General features: G+C 38.8%; 1 protein-coding gene across 3 annotated transcripts in view; it reads right to left on the reverse strand.

The window, feature by feature from the left end:
• The window catches only part of cntnap3 (contactin associated protein family member 3), a 97,014-nt gene that overhangs the window by 19,852 nt on the left and 56,107 nt on the right, over nt 1–21,055 (reverse strand). For all 3 annotated transcript variants that reach the window (XM_063014529.1, XM_063014530.1, XM_063014528.1), the window contains exons 11-16: nt 18,083–18,189; nt 13,196–13,315; nt 11,689–11,886; nt 7,190–7,346; nt 6,016–6,143; nt 4,413–4,583 (exon numbers count right to left, since the gene is read on the reverse strand). In XM_063014529.1, coding sequence (XP_062870599.1) covers nt 4,413–4,583; nt 6,016–6,143; nt 7,190–7,346; nt 11,689–11,886; nt 13,196–13,315; nt 18,083–18,189 — 881 coding nt within the window. The remainder of the gene's footprint in view (nt 1–4,412; nt 4,584–6,015; nt 6,144–7,189; nt 7,347–11,688; nt 11,887–13,195; nt 13,316–18,082; nt 18,190–21,055) is intronic.

The raw sequence follows: 21,055 nt of genomic DNA on the forward strand, positions 1-21,055 counted from the left end.
CCACCTGAGCAGCCCCATGAAAAACAGCTTTTAATAACATAAGTAACTGAAGAGATAAGTCTAAAAGCCCCTTCGGCCTTATGGCCTTGAGCCTTGAGGGAATGGAATGCGGACTGTACCTGGTAGAACACTGGTACAGCTGAGGTCATTGTGCATTTAAAGAAAAACTGGAAACATCTGTTTGGACATAAGTGTTTAAACAGGAAATGATGTATGGAAATTCAAGTTTTGGGATGGAATGTAAAAAGAAAGGCGGGGTAATGTACTTTGCATTTTTCCAGATTGATGCCCAGGTTGTGATCATACCAGAAATAAAGTTTGTTTTATGTGAATAAAGTTGTTTTATTAAGTATGGCGTAAGTGATTGGTGTCTTATAAAATAAGTTGTATGAAATGATGTATTAGGGTTCTTCAAAAAGTTCCCTCACTTTTTTTCAAACTCTATTTATTAAGAAATTCAAAACAAGTTACATCACTTTTCTATAAACTCTCTCTCAGTCGCTCAGACACAACCAATTACTACTCCTCCCACTCTCACCGTTTCCAACAAAAATATAAAAGTGTGGAAACTTTTTGAAGATCCCACGTACATGCTTTTAATTTGGTGGCATGTGTGCCCATGACTTTCCAACAAACTCGTGGTCAGGCTACTAGATACTTTTAGGAGGGCAGCTTCTATAATTAGATCTTTACTGGCATGAATAACAACCGTGAAATAAAAATGCTGATTATATGTTATGACCTTTTTATTATTCGGAGCATGTCTTAACAGATGCGATGCAGTAAGTCAAGCGGAACAGAAAACACAAGGAAAGAAGCAACTTTCCGGGATCTGTAGCATTATGAAAAGCTCTTGTGGGGTTGTACTGTTGTCAGCTTTCACCTTTCAGAGCAGGTGACCTTTATCAGGGTAAAGTCAGACTCAATTTGGTGAGCCCTGTGAGAGGCTAATGAAGCTTGTCCAGTTTAAGGATGGGTCATTATAGCAGAGCAAGTTTCAGGTCGTAATAAAGACTTCCAATGTGCTGTGGATTTTAATAGGAGTTGAGTGGAGTTTGGAATCTTGGTGGACGTTTAATGTTTGGAAAAGATGTCAAGACCGCAACTAATATTTAGTGTCTGATAGAAACTAATAACCCTCCTACTGTCCTTTGCACCAGTAAAAGCTCAATAAAGAAATAGTTTTTTTAAAAACAAAGTAGTTTTTATTTTTAGTAATCAATTACAGATTTGACCATGAGCTTGTGGGACATTTCATTTGAAAAACAAAAACCACAGGTCTAACACTTTAATGGTCTTGCCAAGAAAATAATGTTTAAAAAAGTTATTTCTTTGCATTTCTTAGTTTCTTGGGACTATACCAACAACAAACAATTAAATTAGGGATGTCTCGATTACAGTTTTTTGTTCCCGATCCCGATCCTGATCATTAATTTTGATCCTGATCGATACCGAGTCTCAAACCGATACTTGTATTTTCTAGATATTGTCTAGATAAGAACTAGATAATACTGTTCACACAGTGCACACTTCAAGTACATTACAGTTATTCAAATTAATCCAATGTATATGTTTAACAACTGAATAGCTCTGCAGTGCTGTAGGAAAAAAAATGCCTGCATTCAAGCTATTACTTAATGTTCTTTTATTTTTTACAAAATAAAAGTAAACAAACTTAGTGCAACATTGTAGTAGTAAAACTAGAACACTCAAGTGTGAAGTGAAGGTTCTTTTTGAGGAAAATCAGCATCTCTGCCGTGTTAGCGGACAGTCGGTTCCTCTTTTCATCATATAATAATAAACTCGCTGTATTCGACTGAGTGTTTATTTTTTAGGTGCCATATCAAATTGGTAGTAATTGTAGATCGTTTGGTTAAATGATATCTGGTTTGTTTCTTATGAGCCACCGTACTTGTATGTGTGTTGTAACTGTAACAAACTTTTCTGTGGTTGTATTGTGACAATGGTTTGATGGACATTTCTACACAAAGTGAGTGTGTTTTGACCCTTAGGGGCTTCCATAGTGCATGGAATAGCGTGCTTGGCTAACGCGATGACTCTAGCTGTCCGCTATTCTGTACCGTAACAGAAGAAGTTAATAAAGTGTTATGCTCCCGACAATTTGTAAATATACCGTGTATTTATTTCTTTATTAAGAAATTAAGTGCATCACTACGACGCTCGGTTACATAACTAAGCCAATCAGAGTGCTTGATACTGAGATGTCATTCAGTCTTGTAACACGTAAACTCGTAAAAGCTGTATGTTATGGTCCTGAAGTTTTCATACTCGAATTAAAAGTTATTGTTTTGTAATCCGGAGTGATCCTTGACTCACACACCATATAAATAGTAAAATTCTACAGTAATGAACAAAGCTCTGCTCCTACCGCCACGTGAAACGCTTGCATTGCAGACATTACACTTCACTGTTGGACTTGTTTCACTTTCCAATTTAAAGTATTTCCACACAGCAGACATGCTGACGTAAAACAAAGGATCGGAATTAGGATTGGCCTTAGTAAAGCCGATACCGATCAGTTAAAAAATGCCTTGATCGGCCCCGATTCCGATCTTTGAGATTGGCTCAGGACATCCCTAATATACTGTATATGTATATATATTTTTAATAAACCTCTACCAAACAGTTTATATGAGCACAAAAATTATGCAAGTTTTTGTGGATGATTTTTCAGCTGCTAGCTTCAAGTTTACAGATAGGTTAGAAAGTCTGTTTTCTTAAAAGTTGTAGCGAATGGGCTTTATGGGAGACGAGGGGCGGACACACACGCAGAGACATTGAACAAAATGTTTAATAATAACAAAAGACAAACAAGACAAGACACACTAATACATGAACTAAACACTAATTGCTAAACACACATGAAATTTGACTAAACTATTCTAGACCCTACGCTTAGCTAACACAGACTAACATCAATCTAAACATGAACAATGCTAGAGCTAGTGATGTCAACCTCGAAACTCGTATTCGAAACTGAATCGATTCATTTGAAGCTCAGTGTTTCGAAACATTGCTTCGATGTCCGTATCAAAATGAAAAATTCACGTGACTGTCCCGGAAAAGGTGTCATTATGTCACGCTGTTTCGAAACTGGTCAATGTGTAATAAATATTGCATAGCCTGGTTGCACAAGCACTTCCCCTTATGATTGTATACTAAATAATGGTCAGGGACAGTCATTATATGACGGAATGATGTTTCATAGCACTATCAAAACACACTTCTTTTAGTGATCTATAAGACAGATGTCACTGATTGGACACTGTACCTGTGGTGCGATGATTCCAACGTTTCACAAGCTCAAATCTTTTTCCAAATCATTTGTTTCATTTGCTTCGATCTCTCAAAAGTCCTACTTATGCCATCACTAGCTAGAGCTAAACATGAACAAGACTTCTAAGCAAGAGTTTAAGCATAATCAAAGTTCTCACACTATAAACCATGACCAGGTCAAAACCATAACTAACAAAGACTAACCAAAAGCATGACAAAGTCAAAACAGTCTCTGCTGAAGGATCCACAGCTGCTTCCTTAAATGCCCTGAGCATTACACCTGAAACAAGGAGCAGCTGTGGCTCATTAGCTTTGTTCACCAATCATTGCAAAGGGGTGTCAACTTGGAATCATAAACAAGATCACCTCCAACATGTACAAAGAGGCTTGATTCGTGACTAAACCACACAGACAAATACATAGTAGATACGGTAGATGCGGTCCAAACAAGATTAAATACAGCTTATTTTTACCCAAGTATTTAGACTCAAAGTTAGCTCTACCAAACGGTTAAGCAAACCACTAAAGGGTTCAAATTGATTTTTTTAAATTGGTATGACAGAACATTGTTGAAAGGAAAGTTGATGTAACGATGAGTTAAACATACCTTTGTCCCAACTTTGGAATGTGCTGCAACCATTAAATTGAGATAAAAACAAGGTGTGTTTCCTGATTAAATATCTTTCTAGGTTTTTTTAGGCATCCACGGTGTGGCTATGTTTAAGGCATACTTTAACACAAACTATACGTCTATGTTAAAGCTTTATTTTTTAAGTTTGGGAAAAATAGGGTCATTGTTCTGAGAAAATATAATAAATTATAAATAATAAATATAATAAATAGGGTCATTGCTCTGAGAAAATATAATAAATGCAGAACATGATAAGCATACAGGGGTTCAATTAAAATAAAGAAGAACATCTGCTGCACTGTCTATCATCAATGCAGTGCATACATTTTTTTCCTGACAGGCAAGTTTTTTTTCTTTCCATGTCTACGTTATAAATACATAGAACAAACATAAACTGTGTTACCTGATTAAATAAATCCAGCTGGTGGAGGGTTGGGATTAGGGTTAGACTATTCTACCGACTGCATATAATGGAACTACTCACAGCTGAGCTCGATCCGGATGAAGTCTTTAATGCCCAGGTTTTCGAGAAACAACCCAGAGTGAGAGGACGTCTTGAAAAAGAAGGAGATGTCGGCACTCAGCTCAGCATTAAACGTGGGAAAGTGCAGGTAGGAAGTCTCCTTGTCGAAGCGGGCTGCGTGCCAAAATTCATCTGAAAGGAAGAAAGCAGGTAGGAAGGCGCCATGGCTTTCAGTCATTATTTGTAACTCAGTATGTTAATGATTTGAGAAGTACGACTGGGGTCCATGAGTTAAGGAGTAGAGTCAAGTCATCTTAAGGTCTGAACATTTTTATATGTATACAGTTTTCCCTGCTATTTACAAGTAGATTGTTTAGCCAAACTGGTATACAGTGAAGAATCAATTATTTCTAAATTTATATGGGGAAAATTTGGACCCAAAAACAATCTACTTAATTACACTAAACAACTGATAAACCCTACCAGAGTAAACACACGAATTATTTGATGAATACATGTAACGTATGTAGAATGTAGTTTCACATACCAGAATGGATAAAACATGCCGCTATAGTGGCTTTCTGCCAAAGAAATGCTAAAATATCCTCTTCAGATTACTTTCATTTAATGAAAACAGCTATTAATGTGTCTTTAATTAAAGCAAGTGGTGTAAAGCAAACTTTCCAAAAAGTGAGGTGCCTGTGCCCATACAGTGGTACCTTGAGTTTTAAAGGTGTTGAGTTTCAAGGTGTTTTTTTTTCCATAAGGATGTATGAGAAACCTGTTCATGCGTTTCATGGTCCTGTGGAACTGCATATATTTTAGGCTAATGTAAAATAATGGGCTTGTTTTTGACACTTATACACTGAAAATAACACAAGTATAATAGAAAAATACCTTGTGCGCTTTTCCGCTTTTTTCCATGTTAAGTGTTATGCATCATGTAAATGTGCCTTTACGGAACAGAATACGGTATTTCGAAATCAAGCATCTCCACAGTTAATTAGCATAAGGAAACAATAAAGAAGTAAAGGTAAAGTGCAGGTTTTATTGTATTTTTATATTGATTTTAACTTTTTTAATTGTATTTCAGTGTTGACTTATTTTAGACTTATTGTACTAAAACAACGAGTGATGAATTTCATTAGTGGAGAGAACCTATGAGCAGTAATAATTAAGTTTAGTGTTCCTGTGTCGTTCTTTTAGCACATTAATCCATGTTAAGCCACCCATGTTTTTAGCCACCACTTTTTTTTTAGACTCGGAAAAGCTCTCAAATTCTCACAATTTCACAGAACCAGAGCTTTAACACAAGTTTAAAAGTGAAACAGTGAGGAAATTATTCATCTTATATTCACACTTTGATGACGTTTTACCGCACCGCTCAAGCCAAGCGCTGAAAAATAAATACATTTTTTTTAAATGTAAGGGAAACCGAGTTTAGGGGTACAAATTTCTCCCTGAAGTACGTTGTTTTAAGTTTAGGGGACATCGAGTATTTGCATATATTAAAGAGGCTATGGAATAAATCCCAATTGTCTGCGTTTAATCATAATGTTGCGTCTTATCGGAATTTTCTCCCACCTACTTTTTTAATGCCAAAAACATTAACTTTACTACTTACTGTCACCATAGCACTGGAGAGGACCCACTCGATATGCCGCCTCCAAACCTGGTCTGTTCATATCACCCACAGCTAAAAGTCTAATAGGTAAATGCTCTTTATGAGAAAGAACCCCAGAATCATTCACCCTGTCCAACAAAAAAACAGAAACATTCAGGTCATTAATATGGACTGTTTTTAAAACATGGATAATATGGAGTATTTAAAACAAAGTCACAATTTGGTAACACTTTACTTGAACCTGTCGTCATAACTCTAACATAAAAATATCAAAAAAACAGGGAGAAAGATAATGCACTAGCACATCTGCCTTTAGCAAACAAAATTGGCTTTTAGTCTGCTGGGTGGCAAAAGACCAGACAAATAATAGGTGAGGTCTTCAACTCTGTGTAAGGACCTTGGTTTCTCAGGGCGCCTGTACAGTAGTGGAGGAGCGCAGAGATCGGGACGTGGCTCAATGTATGGGAATAAGAAGGGATTGTGCACACAACGGAGGGAGTGTGTGTTAGGCAAATATACACCCACCTTGGACGCCATCAGAGTCCCCAGTAGCAAATTGGCTATGCTAAATTGGGGGAAAAATAAAAGTACTTAAAAAAAGGATGTCAAAAAACAGTGGGCATTTGGGTAGCACAGCTGTACAAAACATTTGCCAATCACTGTGGAGAGTCAGAGCTCTCGAGTTTGAGAGTCAGTGCTACCAGACTGGCTAGATGGTCAACAGACACAACTGGATGGGTCCATAGCAGGGAAGGTCAGATGGAGGTGTCTGGTTATGGTGCCGGTACAAGTAGTGGATGGACACATACGCATCAATGGAATACCATGAATTTCATATGATATGCTTCTCTGTGAGTATCTAATGCTGGCTGGTGTAAGCCAGAGGCTGGCAACTGCACGTGGGTGCTGGCATGGGGGTGGTGCAAGCAGCAAAGGAATTGTTGTAGGACATTGAAAATAAATAGACTGAGGAAAAAGTGGGACTTGAAATGCAAAAGTGTTTTATAAGGGTTCTCAAGAGTCCACCCGCTCTACGTTTCTTCTCAAGATATTTTATATAACTGTGTTCTGAGCAAAAATGTAACATCTGGCAACCACACATTCTGCAAATACATGGCTGTAATCTGAATTAAAGTGAATTAAAAAGGATGCAAAGAGCTTTGATATAAAATACCAGTCATCCAGGTCACTGTCACAGTTGCAGAAGCGTTCCGGGTTTAAACAGTTTTCATGGACAGCACAGGCGCATCGCTGGAGACCCGGTACTGCCCCTGCCCAGTACGAGTTGGCATCTCCTGACCTTCCCACCCACCAGGTGAATGGTGCACCATCTACAAAAAGCAAATTACACTCATGATGCAAAATGTAAGCACCCATTAATACATACTCAGCATTATACATATGCAAAATAAATACACAATGGCAAAAATATGTGAACACCACTCTTAATCCTTGAGTTCAGGTGTTGAGCTACACCTGTTGCTCATCAGATGTAAAAGAAGTACCTTTTAAAATTCTGGCAACAGTTTGTGGAAGACCATTTCCTGTTCCACAATTTGCCATTGGGCTCACAGTGAAGTCCATAAAGACAAGTTTGGTGTGTTTGGAAGTCAGTTGCCCTCACAGTTTCTTAACTTCAATCCTACTAAACATCTTCCGAATGAATTGGAACAGCGAATATTAATGACTGTGCTCACAAATGCTTGTTAGACTTAATAAGCCAAAATGCTCACAGACACACTTGTGAAGGCTTTTCAGAGTAAAGGAGTCTGTTAATGCTGCATAGGGGGCCAACTTCATATTAATACCCATGGGTTTAGAAAAGGACGTCCAAAGATGTCCAACAAGCTCAGTCAGGTGTCCACACAATAACCATCTAATGTATTAGGTTCAAGGGAAAAAACTATTATGACAAAACAATGGCTCCCCCTAAACTGACAGCAGGTCAGGTTATGACCCAGGGCTTTCAAGTCTCAAGCACTGAGCGTGAGACACACACATTTCAACAAGCTCACACGCCACACATGGTATTTCTCACTCTGAGAACTGATTACCTTCGCCGCACAGAAATGACTATATCCTATCCTACACACGAGTCAAAGGCAGACTACTCTGCGCTCATACAGCTGTCTTGAATTAGCGACCTATCGGCCAATCAGAAAAATAGAATTTCTCAGCCAATCAGAAAATAGAATTTCTTGTTGCTGGGTGAGGTCTGAAATAGGTTTCAGCTGCAAGCACGCGTTCCATGAATGCACAGCGGCTGGAACCTATGCTCTGTGCTGGAGGTGGAAGAGAACCTAACCTATTTATTAGGAACACTGTTCAAAGGAATATAATATCTAAACCAGCTGCAATATTCTTTAGGAATAACTTATATTATGATATAGATTGGAAAATAACATGGCTTTTACCAAATATTTTTTAAATCACAAATAAGGTAAGGGAAGTAACTCTAAGGATTCTGCATAGATGTTACCCTATCAATAAAACTATTGCTAAATTTAAAAAAGATATAAATACTGAATGTTCATTTTGTCACAAATATGAAGAATCCCTTACTCAGTTATTTTGGGATTGTTCATTTTGCTCATTTTTGTGGACTGATTTAAATAATTTTATTAATAGAAAAATTAGCTATAACTTTAAATTGAAAACTGAATTTATTCTATTTGGAATATCTAAAAGTGACATTGAATTCAGATGAGACTTATATTGTCAACCTTCTCTTAATATTATCCAAATATCACATTCATTGTTGTAAATTTATGAATAATAGCAAAATAATAACAAAACACTGACAAGAATTTTCATCTTTGATATCATTGTTGGGCGTTCTAGGTTTACATTAAACTATTAAGGTAGGCTGTGCTGTGTATTGTAGCTTCTATTTTCCCGTGAATTGAGTAGGGCCCTTGTCATAACTTAATAATTCTTAAGCCTCAGATCTTGGAATGATGACTGGATATTCTTATTCAGAATTTTCTGGTGGAGAGCAGAAGCACAGAAAACTGTGTTTTGTGTTTAATCAGGTTTTCCTTAGGTTTCATATTACATCTTAAGCAATCTGAAATGGGGCAGGTACTTTTCTGGCACTGTTAATCTAGTAGTGGTGATTTTACAGGATTCCTTTTCTATTGATGGTGGCTGGCTAATAAATTCTAGCAGCTATTAAACTGTATTTAAAATTCAAAGACAGATATTAGCACTGATTATATTAACGCCTTGGTTAAAACTCCTTTTTTTACACCTCCGCAATATTGCTCACTTGTGCCCTATGCTCTCACACAAAGATGCTGAAATTCTGGTTCATGCATTCATCTCTCTGTTAGATTACTGCAATGCGCTTTTCATTGACCTTCCAACCAAAATCATACTGTGTCTTTAACTCTGCTGCTTGAGTTCTTTCATATTCTAAAAAAATCATATAATAATATTAGCCCAATTCTTTATCAACTACACTGGCTACCTGTCCCACTTTGTATTCAATTTAAAGTTCTACTGCTAACATACATATCACTCAATGGTCTGGTACCAGTGTATTTATTAGAACTTTTACACCCCTATTCTCCTGCATGAGCTCTTAGGTCCTCAGATAGTGGTCTCTTGTCTGTTCCAAAATTCAGATTACTTACTGTTGGTGGTAGATCATTTAGTGTTATGACACCCAAATTGTGGAATGCATTACAACAAACTCCTTCCTTCTCCTCTGTCCTAAGTGTTTTTTCCTCAAACCTTTAAATATGTAAATATGTATAAAAAGCAACCTTGGGTATAAGATAGGCACTATATAAATTCAACTTATTATTATTAATGGATCATTATTGAGAAGTCTCCCATCAGTATCACATCAGTCATCTGCTCACATTCATTCATCCTGACTTGCCCGTATTAGCTTTGGGAAAACCGTGAACTCAGAGTTCTCTTCAGCCAACATTCAGGGCATTAAGTATTTATATCTGCCACCATCTTTCTTCTCAGGTCATCAGCACTCTTGATAATGAGCTCACTAATGGGCAGTGATTTATGGCAGAGTACCAGGGTGGCTCCAGATTGTTCAGAAGCCATAAGAACTATTGAATCACTCGAGCTTTGAAGGACTGTAGAAAATGCTCAAAATAATAATAAAAAAACATGCTCACAAACCAAACAAATTATATACAGCTGAGCATTAAAAAATAACATTGTTTGTTTGTTTCGTTACACTTTGCTTACATTCATGACAGGAACGGTAGTTACTCATTACATAAGGTTCATCAGTTTACAAGGTTATATCAAACACAGTCAGGGACAATTTTGTATCTCCAGTTCACCTCACTTGCATGTCTTTGGACTGTGGGAGGAAACCGGAGCGCCCAAAGGAAACCCACGCAGACATGAGGAGAACATACAAACTCCACACAGAAAGGACCCGGACTGCCCCACCTGGTGATCGAACCCAGGACCTTCTTGCTGTGAGGCGACAGTGCTACCCACCAAGCCACAGTGCCGCCCAAAATAACATTGAAATGAGGTTCGTGACTTGCTTTATTTAGATTCACAACTGGACACAAACCTGGGCAAGTATGGGAAAGGAATCCGGGACTCTAGTTCCATTAATATCCATAAATAATATCAAAATAAAAGAGAGTAGGGCGCCCAGGTGGTGAAGAGGGATATTCCGCTAGCACACTAATGCCAAGATTCTGAACACCTTGGTTCGAATCTCTGCTCTGCCACTGGTTGGCTGGGTACCATCTAGCAGGCACAATTGGCAGTGCCTGCAGCAGACAATAATTGGCCACCGTGTCTGCTGGGTGGAGCGACCGGACTAAGTGGGTGGGTTTTTCAAACTCTGTGTAAGGACCCTGGTTAGCAGATAGAGGTGCCTGTGAAAAAAGCATGGGCGAAAAGAAGGGGTCCACTAGGACTGTGCACGGGTCGGAGGAGGCGTGAGCAGCAATATACCCTCCTCAAATGCAATCAGGGATCTCCATCAGCGGAAGACAAATTAACTATGCTAAAAATCATGAGCAAAAGGGAGGAAAATGCATAAATAAATAGAAAAAAGAGAGCAAGAACACTATATAGCAAAATTATTCAGAATCACTTAATAATGACTTCCACATCCAATGCTATCAGGTTAAAACAGAAGCCATTTTCTATACATAAACACATAGTCTGACCCACTGACCACCACCAGCGATCCAGGCCATGTCGTTCAACATTAGCACCTGGCCTTACTAATGCTTTTTGACCAAATGGGCATACATCTTGTGGAATGCCTCTCCAGAATGTTGAAGGCTGTTGTCCACACTGATGCCCATGATTTTGGGAAAAAAAACTCCTACCCAACCCTGAATAGAATAAAGCTGTAGTAAAACAGACAATAAGTTAAATAATTAAAAAAAAAAATCTGATTAAGTGTCCACACACTTCTAGTCATATAGTGTTTATTGGGTAATAAAAAGTCACACTATTAAAATATGCTTTTGGTTAATGGGACTTATTTTTAAATTGTACTTAATTCATAAAAAAGATGGTGATGATGGAGATGAATGAGTTTTTGGGACAACAAATAGGCCAATTTGTCTGCTGTTGCAGGTTTCCACAGCAAAAATGGATTTATTTAATAAATCTGCCCTATTTTAGCATGTATACATGAATGAAGATTTTTCTATAAGAAGCGTTTACCTGGTGTGTTTAAGAGGCGAGACTTTTTGCAGTGGTAGGAGACTTCCTGCTGGCAGCGCTCTGACCGGGTAATTATAGCACTGAGCTGCTCGACGTCAGCAGAATAGTTAAAGAACGCCATATGCTTAGAGCTTCCAGTGGACACCCGTAATTTAGTAAGCTCAGTGTTGTTGTGAGGGATCACTGTCCACACTTTATCTGCAATTTGGGAAAGATGGAAAGAAAATCGATAAGATGCAGTTATGCAGATGTAAAGAGGCTGTCAAAATACAAACAACATTTTGTAAATGACACTAAATTGCAGAGTAAAACACGGCGTTTAACTAAAGGAACGTTTTAAGAAACTATTACGTTTGCCCTCTTCTTGCTCAGACATGGTCAGTGTTTAAATTAGCTTCTTCAGTTTGAAACTTTGGCATTAGGCTGTGAGGTTAACATGGCTAACAAGTAACAGAAGTTAATGATTGCTGATTAGCATGGAGACTGCATGATGAGGAAAACTAGAATATTAAAACACACCAGTAGACAATACATGGCCAAAATTATGTGGACACCTGAACATAAGCTTGTAGGACATTCCATTGACAATAGTTTGGATTTGCAGATAGACAGATGGGTGGATGGATGGTTGGATGGATGGATGGATGGATGGATGGATGGATGTAAAAATGGATGGATGGATAGATAGATGGATGGATGGATAGATGGATGTAAAAATAGATGGATGGATGGATGGATGGAAAAATAGATGGATGGATAGATGGATAGATAGATGGATGGATGGATAGATGGATGTAAAAATAGATGGCTGGATGGATGGATGGATGGATGGATGGAAAAATAGATGGATGGATAGATGGATAGATAGATAGATAGATGGATGGATAGATAGATGGATGGATAGATGGATGGATAGATGGATGGATGGAAAATAGATGGATGGATGGATAGATAAAAGGATGGACGTATGGAGAGACAGATAGATAGATAGATGGAAAGATGGATGGATGGATGAATGAATGGATGGATGTATAGACAGACATACAGACAGACAGACAGACAGACAGATAGATAGGTAGATAGAATGAAATGCTTTTTTTAACAAAAAAATTTGAAGCGTTTATATACTTTTGGCCGTATAGTGTACAGTCTGTGCTCCTTTACACTGATCATGGTATATTTTAAACCTCCATTCCCCCAGTGTAAAACTTAAAACAGAAAGAAATTGCTCGACCAATCACGTTACACTATTCCCAGACTCATTTCACATTCACACCTCAAACTGCATCCAAATTTATAACCATTTCTGGTTGACCAGAGATCTTCTGAACTGGTTTTGCAAGTGCCCACCTGTACTGAACTCTGTTCTTATTTCAGTACTGTACTGAAATATATTGACCGCTTATATCACAGCAGAAAAAAAAAACTGTAGACCGCTTTTTATTCAAGCTTTATCTAGCAGTTTACAGTTTTTTTTATGAACAGCACCTAGGTGTCCAACATTTACCTGACATATTGCAGTAAACAAGTTGTGGCTTCATGGGTCCCCCTCCATCTACGTCTATGTGGTAGAATCCTGACGTATTTCCTTTATGCTTGTACGCCTCACACGATGCCTCATGAATGGCTGTCAAATATAAAAAAAAAAAATACAGTCAGAATCTCTGACCATGCAAGGAACAAATCACCCAGAGACAGATGTAGACTCACATCTACATCAAAAGTGTCTCACAGTTCCTGTTTCCCATGTAAATGTATTTTGGAGCAGAGATAATGAAGTGTAACAGTCCTCATTAGAAACTCGACATGAAGCCTGCAGAGCAAACAGCTCCATTAGTATCAACCTCAGAAACAGTGTGAGGTTGAAAGCGGCATCTCAGCTAATGGGATGTTCATTTTTCATGCATGGTGACATGAGAATTTATTTTATATTGAAGCATGCTTCCAACACATCTGAGTAAACACACCAACCAGTATAAAGTAAGTGTGTGAAGTGATTTTAGATTTTGGAGACACCCTGTTTAAAATTATGCTACTGTCTGCTCACTAGGACTTCGAATAGGAGCTTATTAGCTCATACAGTGGGGTCAAAAAGTATTTAGTCAGCCACTGATTGTGCAAGTTCTCCTACTTAGAAAGATGATAGAGGTCTGTAAAAAAAAATCCAGGAAATCACATTGTAGGATTTTTAAAGAATTTATTTGTAAATTATGGTGGAAAATAAGTATTTGGTCACCCACAAACAAGCAAGATTTCTGGCTCTCACAGACCTGTAACTTATTCTTTAAGAAGCTCTTCTGTCCTCCACTCGTTACCTGTATTAATGGCACCTGTTTGACCTCGTTATCTGTATAAAAGACACCTGTCCACAGCCTCAAACAGTCAGACTCCAAACTCAACCATGGCCAAGACCAAAGAGCTGTCGAAGGACACCAGGAAGAAAATTGTAGACCTGCACCAGGCTGGGAAGAGTAAATCTACAATAGGCAAGCAGGTTGGTGTGAATAAATCAACTGTGGGAACAATTGTAAGAAAATGGAAGACATACAAGACCATTGATAATCTCCCTTGGGGTCAAGATCTCATTCGTGCGGTCAAAATGATCATGAGAACGGTGAGCAAAAATCCCAGAACTACACGAAGGGACCTGATGAATGACCTGCAGAGAGCTGGGACCAAAGTAACAAAGGCTACCATCAGTATACACACTACCCCGAGAGGGACTCAAATCCTGCAGTGCCAGGCGTGTCCCCCTGCTTAAGCCAGTACGTCCAGACCCGTCTGAAGTTTGCCAGAGAGCATATGGATGATCCAGAAGAGGATTGGGAGAATATCATGTGGTCAGATGAAACCAAAATGGAACTTTTTGGTAAAAACTCAACTCGTCGTGTTTGGAGGAAGAAGAAGAACCCAAGAACACCATACCTACTGTGAAGCATGGGGGTGGAAACATCATGCTTTGGGGCTGTTTTTCTGCAAAGGGGACAGGACGACTGATCCGTGTTAAGGGAAGAATGAACGGGGCCATGTATCGTGAGATTTTAAGCCAAAACCTCCTTCCATCAGTGAGAGCATTGAAGATGGAACATGGCTGGGTCTTCCAGCATGACAATGATCCCAAACACACCGCTCGGGCAACGAAGGAGTGGCTCCGTAAAAAGCATTTCAAGGTCCTGGAGTGGCCTAGCCAGTCTCCAGGGTTGAGGACCCCATAGAAAATTTGTGGAGTCCGTGTTGCCCAGCGACAGCCCCAAAACATCACTGCTCTAGAGGAGATCTGCATGGAGGAATGGGCCAAAATACCAGCTACAGTGTGTGCAAACCTGGTGAAGACTTACAGGAAACGTTTGACCTCTGTCATTGCCAACAAAGGTTATGTTACAAAGTATTGAGTTGAACTTTTGTTATTGACCAAATACTTATTTTCCACCATAATTTACAAATAAATTCTTTAAAAATCCTACAATGTGATCTCCTGGATTTTTTTTTCTCATTTTGTCTCTCATAGTTGAAGTGTACCTATGATGAAAATTACAGACCTCTCTCATCTTTCTAAGTAGGAGAACCTGCACAATCAGTGGCTGACTAAATACTTTTTGGCCCCACTGTATGCAGTCTTCACTAAGGATTAGCAATCTATGCTAATGTTTCATCAGGACCTAATTGGTTAATCAGTGGGATAACTCTGGTTTTTACTTTTTTCTACAAGCATTACAAGCATGGCAACCATCTCTTTATTAGTTTTCCCATCTGGCTGCATGTCACCAGCACACAGACGTTTCTTTACATTTTCATTTTACATTTTCAGCATTTTAGCAGACGCTTTTATCCAAAGCGACTTACACAATGAGCTGAACACAATGAGCAATTGAGGGTTAAGGGCCTTGCTCAGGGGCCCAACAGTGGCAACTTGGTGGTGGCGGGGCTTGAACCGGCAACCTTTTGTTTACTAGTCCAGTACCTTAACCACTGAGCTATCACTGGCCCCGTGTTTAGTGTTGTGCCTGTCTTTCAAAGTGTAAATATTGAGTGAGATGTAACTAAATTGGCTCTGAATTAAACACTGCCATCTCCTCAACAAATTAAGGATGTAAATTATAATTAAATTCTACAAAATTAGAAAATGACTAAATTAATTGAAATGGAAATAGAATTTCATTTGGTATAATGAGGTACGAGCATATTTATAGACAGGTTTAACAAATCATCAATAATAAAGCTTAATAACGTTCTGGATACAAGCCCAGACATGTAATTACTTCAGAATTTTTTTTTTTGAAGGAACATGAACTCACACTCTAGAACATCTAAACTCTTCCAAATCACTGCTTCTAATTGGCGGAGTAATTTGGAAATAAATGATGTTCAGATGCCTCCACTTGATAGCAGTAGCCCATAACATAGCCTTCTTTGTTTTGTCCCATTTTACACTCAGAGCATGTAAATACTGGCTTATCTTTATCAGTAATTCAAGACCTGGAGACAGACAAGACTTGATGACTTTTGCCAGTACAAGGCACAGTGACTAATGGTAAAACAAGTGGTATTTGGCGCAGCCATTACGAGGACTTGTATGACCAGCTAGACATGTCCAAAGTAGCATATAATATTAACCTTACGGCCAAATCTCACAAATTGACAAAACAAATACTTTATAACTTCTAACTCCCAGGTTCAAATCTCAGCTCTGCTACCAGTCGAATGGGTGCCCTCTAACGGGCACAAGTGACAGTTCCTGCAAGAGACAAAATTGGCCATCAAGTTTGCTGTGTGGGAAAAGACCGAACAAATAGGTGGATGGGGTCTTCTTTGTGTGTTCTCTGTGTGCAATATCTGGCCTCATGTGTGAATCCATTGAGACACGGGCAAAAAAGAAGGGTTTGAGAGACTGCGCATGCGTCGGAGGGGGCGTGGGGCAGGAGAATATACCCTTCTCTTACGCAACTGGGATCTCCTGCAGTGGAAGACTAATTGGCTATGCTAAAACAGAAAAAAGGGGAGAAAATGCATAAATAAATAGAAAAGAAATACATTTGAGCAAAAGACATTGTTCATGCCCCAATAGCCATTCCTAGACTCTGAAGGGACCAGTGTGCAGAAGTCTGCAATAGGCAGTTACCACACCTGCCCATCACAGCGCTCAGTCCACTGGAGGACCAGCACTGCCAAGCACCTCTCACAGTACTAATCAAAAGACAAAAAACACCAATGACATCCCAGCAGAGGTGTGAAAGATGCTTGGCAAATGATCCAAGATCTTGGCCACAATTCAACCTCATCATCGCCCATGATCACTGCCATCCATCTGATCGACCAGTATAACTGTCAATCTGGAAGGGCAAGGGAGACGTCTGCAAGTGCTCCAACTAGTGCTCCGAGAGAATCTGGCAGAGGTGGTGGTATAGGTTTGCTCTTGACCAAGAAATCACACTTTAGTCCTATTAACCCTCCTCATCTTAACATATAAGTCTTTAAATTTCATGCTGTTACTGTTATCTTCCCAAAAACCCTTTGTATTACTGTTGTCTATTGGCCACTTGAGTAATTGGGAGACTTTATAGAACAGCTGGATATTCTTCTGAGTCTCTTCCCTGCAGATGACTTCTCACAGGAGGAACGCGAGGTGTCATTCGGTGCCATGTCCTACAGTGTGTGTAAGTAAACCATTCAAAGTGCCATAAACCATTCTCAAAAATTGTGAGAATCAGCTTTTCAGAGAGAGTCTAAAATGCTTATCATTAAAAAAAAAGCTTAATGTGACTTCATGTATTAAAAGAACTTCACAGGAACACTAAACCTCTCTTATTTATTACTGCTCATAAGTTCTCTCCACTAATGAAATTCCTCGCTCATTGTTTTAGTACAATAAGTCACGTTGAGCTTTGTGCACCACCACACTCCATAGGAAATAACAGCACAGCCAGTGCAAAAGCTATTCTGACGCTTTTCATGTAAATGCACCTTTACTGAACTCGCTAACTTGCTCAGTATTTCAAGATCAAGCATCTCCACAATTAAGAAGCATAAGGAAACAATAAATAAGTAATAGTAAAGTGCAGGTTTTATTGTATTTTTATATTGATTTTAACTGTTTTCAATTGTATTTCAGTATTTTTTTTATATTATATTTGTGTTATTTTCAGTGTATAAGTGTCAAAAATAACCCCATTATTCTACATTAGTCTAAAATATATGCAGTTCCACAGGACCATGGAATGCATCAACAGGTGTCTCATACATCCTTATGGGAAAAAAATACCTTAAAACTCAACACCTTTTAAACTCAGCGCCACTCCCAGAACCAATTGACGTCGAGTTTCAAGGTACCACTGTATTAAATATTTAAAAAACTGTCTCTGTTTCTTATGTCTAACAGTGGTGTGTGTTTTCTTACAGCTGTGGCACGTTGCTCCTCTGTATCCGGTGCCGGTGCAGTTACAGTGAAAAGTGCTCCACGACTGTGTGCACTTCCCGCCATGTTCACAATGATTCGCTGAGCATCTGAGAATGAGAAAGGCAAATAAAGTGAATTTACATTGGCATAGACTATATGGATAAAAGTATTGGGACACCACTTCTAATTTTTAAATTCATGTGTTTCAGCCACAACAATTGCTAACAGGTGTAATAAATCAATTAAATAAAGGAACTTATATGCTTTTAACTTTGCAGCAACAGTTTAAGGAAGGCCCTTTTCTTTTTCAGCATGAATGTGGACAAAGCAAGGTCTAAAAAGACATGAAGAAAAGCTTTGTTTAAAAAAAAGGAAACACCAGTGGTTTGCACAGAGCCCTGACCTCAGCCGACTGATCAATTGACCAACATCAGCGTCCAGCCATACAAATGCTCTTAATTAAATGGGCATAAATTCCCACAGACATAATTTAAAGTCCTGCGAGAAACCTTCTCAGAGTGGCTGTTGTTATAGCTGAAAAGATCACATGGAGGTTTTTGAAATGGTCAGGTGCCCAAATACTTTTGGTTATACAGTGTACATTATAAAGACCAACATGTAAACATCCCATAAACACCCAACCCCTATGACTTAAACAGAATTTGTAGAGTGTCTAAGTGGATTTGTGCATTTAGTCCAAAGGGCTTGTGAGGTCAGGCTCTGATATTGAATGAGAAGGCCTGGCTAGAAGTCGGCGCTTCTGTTTATCTCAAAAGGTGTTGAAGCCAGGGTTCTGCCATCTATTTATAGATATTTCTTTGAGCACATGGACCCAATAACTATGAAGGATCTGGGAATATTCTCTAAACTGTTTCTAAAAAGTAGGATGCATATACAGTGGATCCTCGATTTAACAGACCAAAGGGGAGAGCACTGGTCCGTAAAATGACTGGTCCGATTGTCTGAAACAGCGAGGTTTTTTTTCCAGGGAGTGTGAAAATATACAAAAACACAGCACTAAGGTCCACAAAGGTGCTAAACATAAATATCATCCACCTATTTACCACCTATTTACTTGTGTATTGTCAACAATGTCCAGAAATGCTGACAACTTCTCTGGGCTCGAGCTAACCTGAAATGGGTTGATGCAGTGGGAATATGTATTGTGTTCATGGAAATTCTGGTGGCTGAAGACTTGTGTATGTGAAAAATTTCAAAAAAAACGGTTTGTAATGATATACACCTGAAGCAGCCCTGTGGTATCTGGTACCAGGAAATTACCAGCAGGTTTTTCAACTTCTGTACATTGCAAAGTACTACAATGCATCCTGGTGCCATCACTTTCACAGGCAAATAATGCACAGGTGCCCAGCTTTCCACATGATCATGGGAGAAAACAGGATACCATTGCTCCGATGTCCAGTTCCGAGGACAGAATGTCCATCATAGGTACTTTTTACAATAGACAGGAGTTAGCTTGGTCACTTTGACTGGCCTGTGACTACACTGTGATGTGATAAATGATCTGTAATTTGAGACAGCAGCCTTTCTGTTGGTCCATACTAGATGCCAGAGCCATCATGTCCTCTGGCATCAACGAGGCTTGGCCGCCCAACATCCTGTTATCGGTCCTTGAACCACTGACAGTGTGTACTCACGATTTTTGATTTAAACCAGTCAGTCATCTGGCCATAACGATACAGCCACTATCAAAGTCACTCAGGTCTTTATTCCTCATCATATCTGCTGCATATGGACTGTGAGTAACTGCCATCAGTCCAACATTTAATCAATCCCTGACCATGACATGCACAACTGTTACAAAACAAGCATTGTAATGTTAACTTTTTATTGGTTGGTCCTAATGTTTTGGCTGATCTGTGTTTAATCTCATCAGCCCACACACATAAATACACACATACATTCCCATGAGACACTTTTATTAATGACTTTATTTTCTCTGACAAGCCTTGGAACAAACAGCATTTACTCAGTGAGGAAATGGAATCTCACAATTACAGAGGGAAACTGACAGGCGTTCGGTGTCTGTGGCTGTGGCTAAAACTGTTCACTATGCAGAATTTCGCCTCGGGTTCATGTTCACCTTTACAGCATCACTTAGTCAGCAGTGTTGTTGAAACAGATCCATGTTATAGGTTTACCTTCATCTTGTTCCTGAACAATCATCTTGTGCAGAAATTATGAGCTTTGCATTATACAGTACACTGGGTGGGTACATTTCTGGCAACTTAAGCAAAACTTCCTGTGCTGCAGTCATGATTGATTTTTCATTCTGCCTGAAGTAAAAAATGTGTTGTTTTTTTAACAAAGCCAAAAGCCTTAAAGTGGACGCTCCATTCTTTGGTAAAATAAAACTGTGAGCCCAGGATCTAAAACAATACCCACCAAGATCTATAATTAACTGTATGTATTTAATTCTAATGAAAATGGTCCAAATATGTGGACACTGATTCTAATGAATTTAATGATATCTGCTGTGCTCATTGCTAGGTGGTGCATTCAATCAGTCCTAAAGCCCTGTGATAAAGCAATGGCAATATACAGTAAGTGTATAAAGAGCTTTTCAGCTTTTAAAACAGGTCAGTTTATTTAATTCACTATAAGGCCAAAAGTATATGGACACTTCTCCTGATGATTCAGTTTAGGCATTCAGCTTTAGCGTGAAGTCAAGAAGACATACAAACCCTATTTCCAGGATACTGGGACATTTTGTATAACGCAGTGAATTTGTTATTAAACCGACAAGTCCAAATATGTTACTTTTAATGATCAGGGCTGACAAAGTTGAATATTTTCTTTTTATAATAAGCAGGTGAATTGGTAACGGGTGAGATATCATGATTGGACGATCATCATGATTGCAAGGTACAATAGGACGATCTACTTTGGTCAGCCTTTGCAAGTAACGATGGGTTGTGGCTAACCACTTTGTGTCAAACTTTACGAGAAAAT

This window comes from Trichomycterus rosablanca, chromosome 18 (assembly GCF_030014385.1).
Source record: "Trichomycterus rosablanca isolate fTriRos1 chromosome 18, fTriRos1.hap1, whole genome shotgun sequence".
NCBI lineage: Eukaryota > Metazoa > Chordata > Actinopteri > Siluriformes > Trichomycteridae > Trichomycterus > Trichomycterus rosablanca.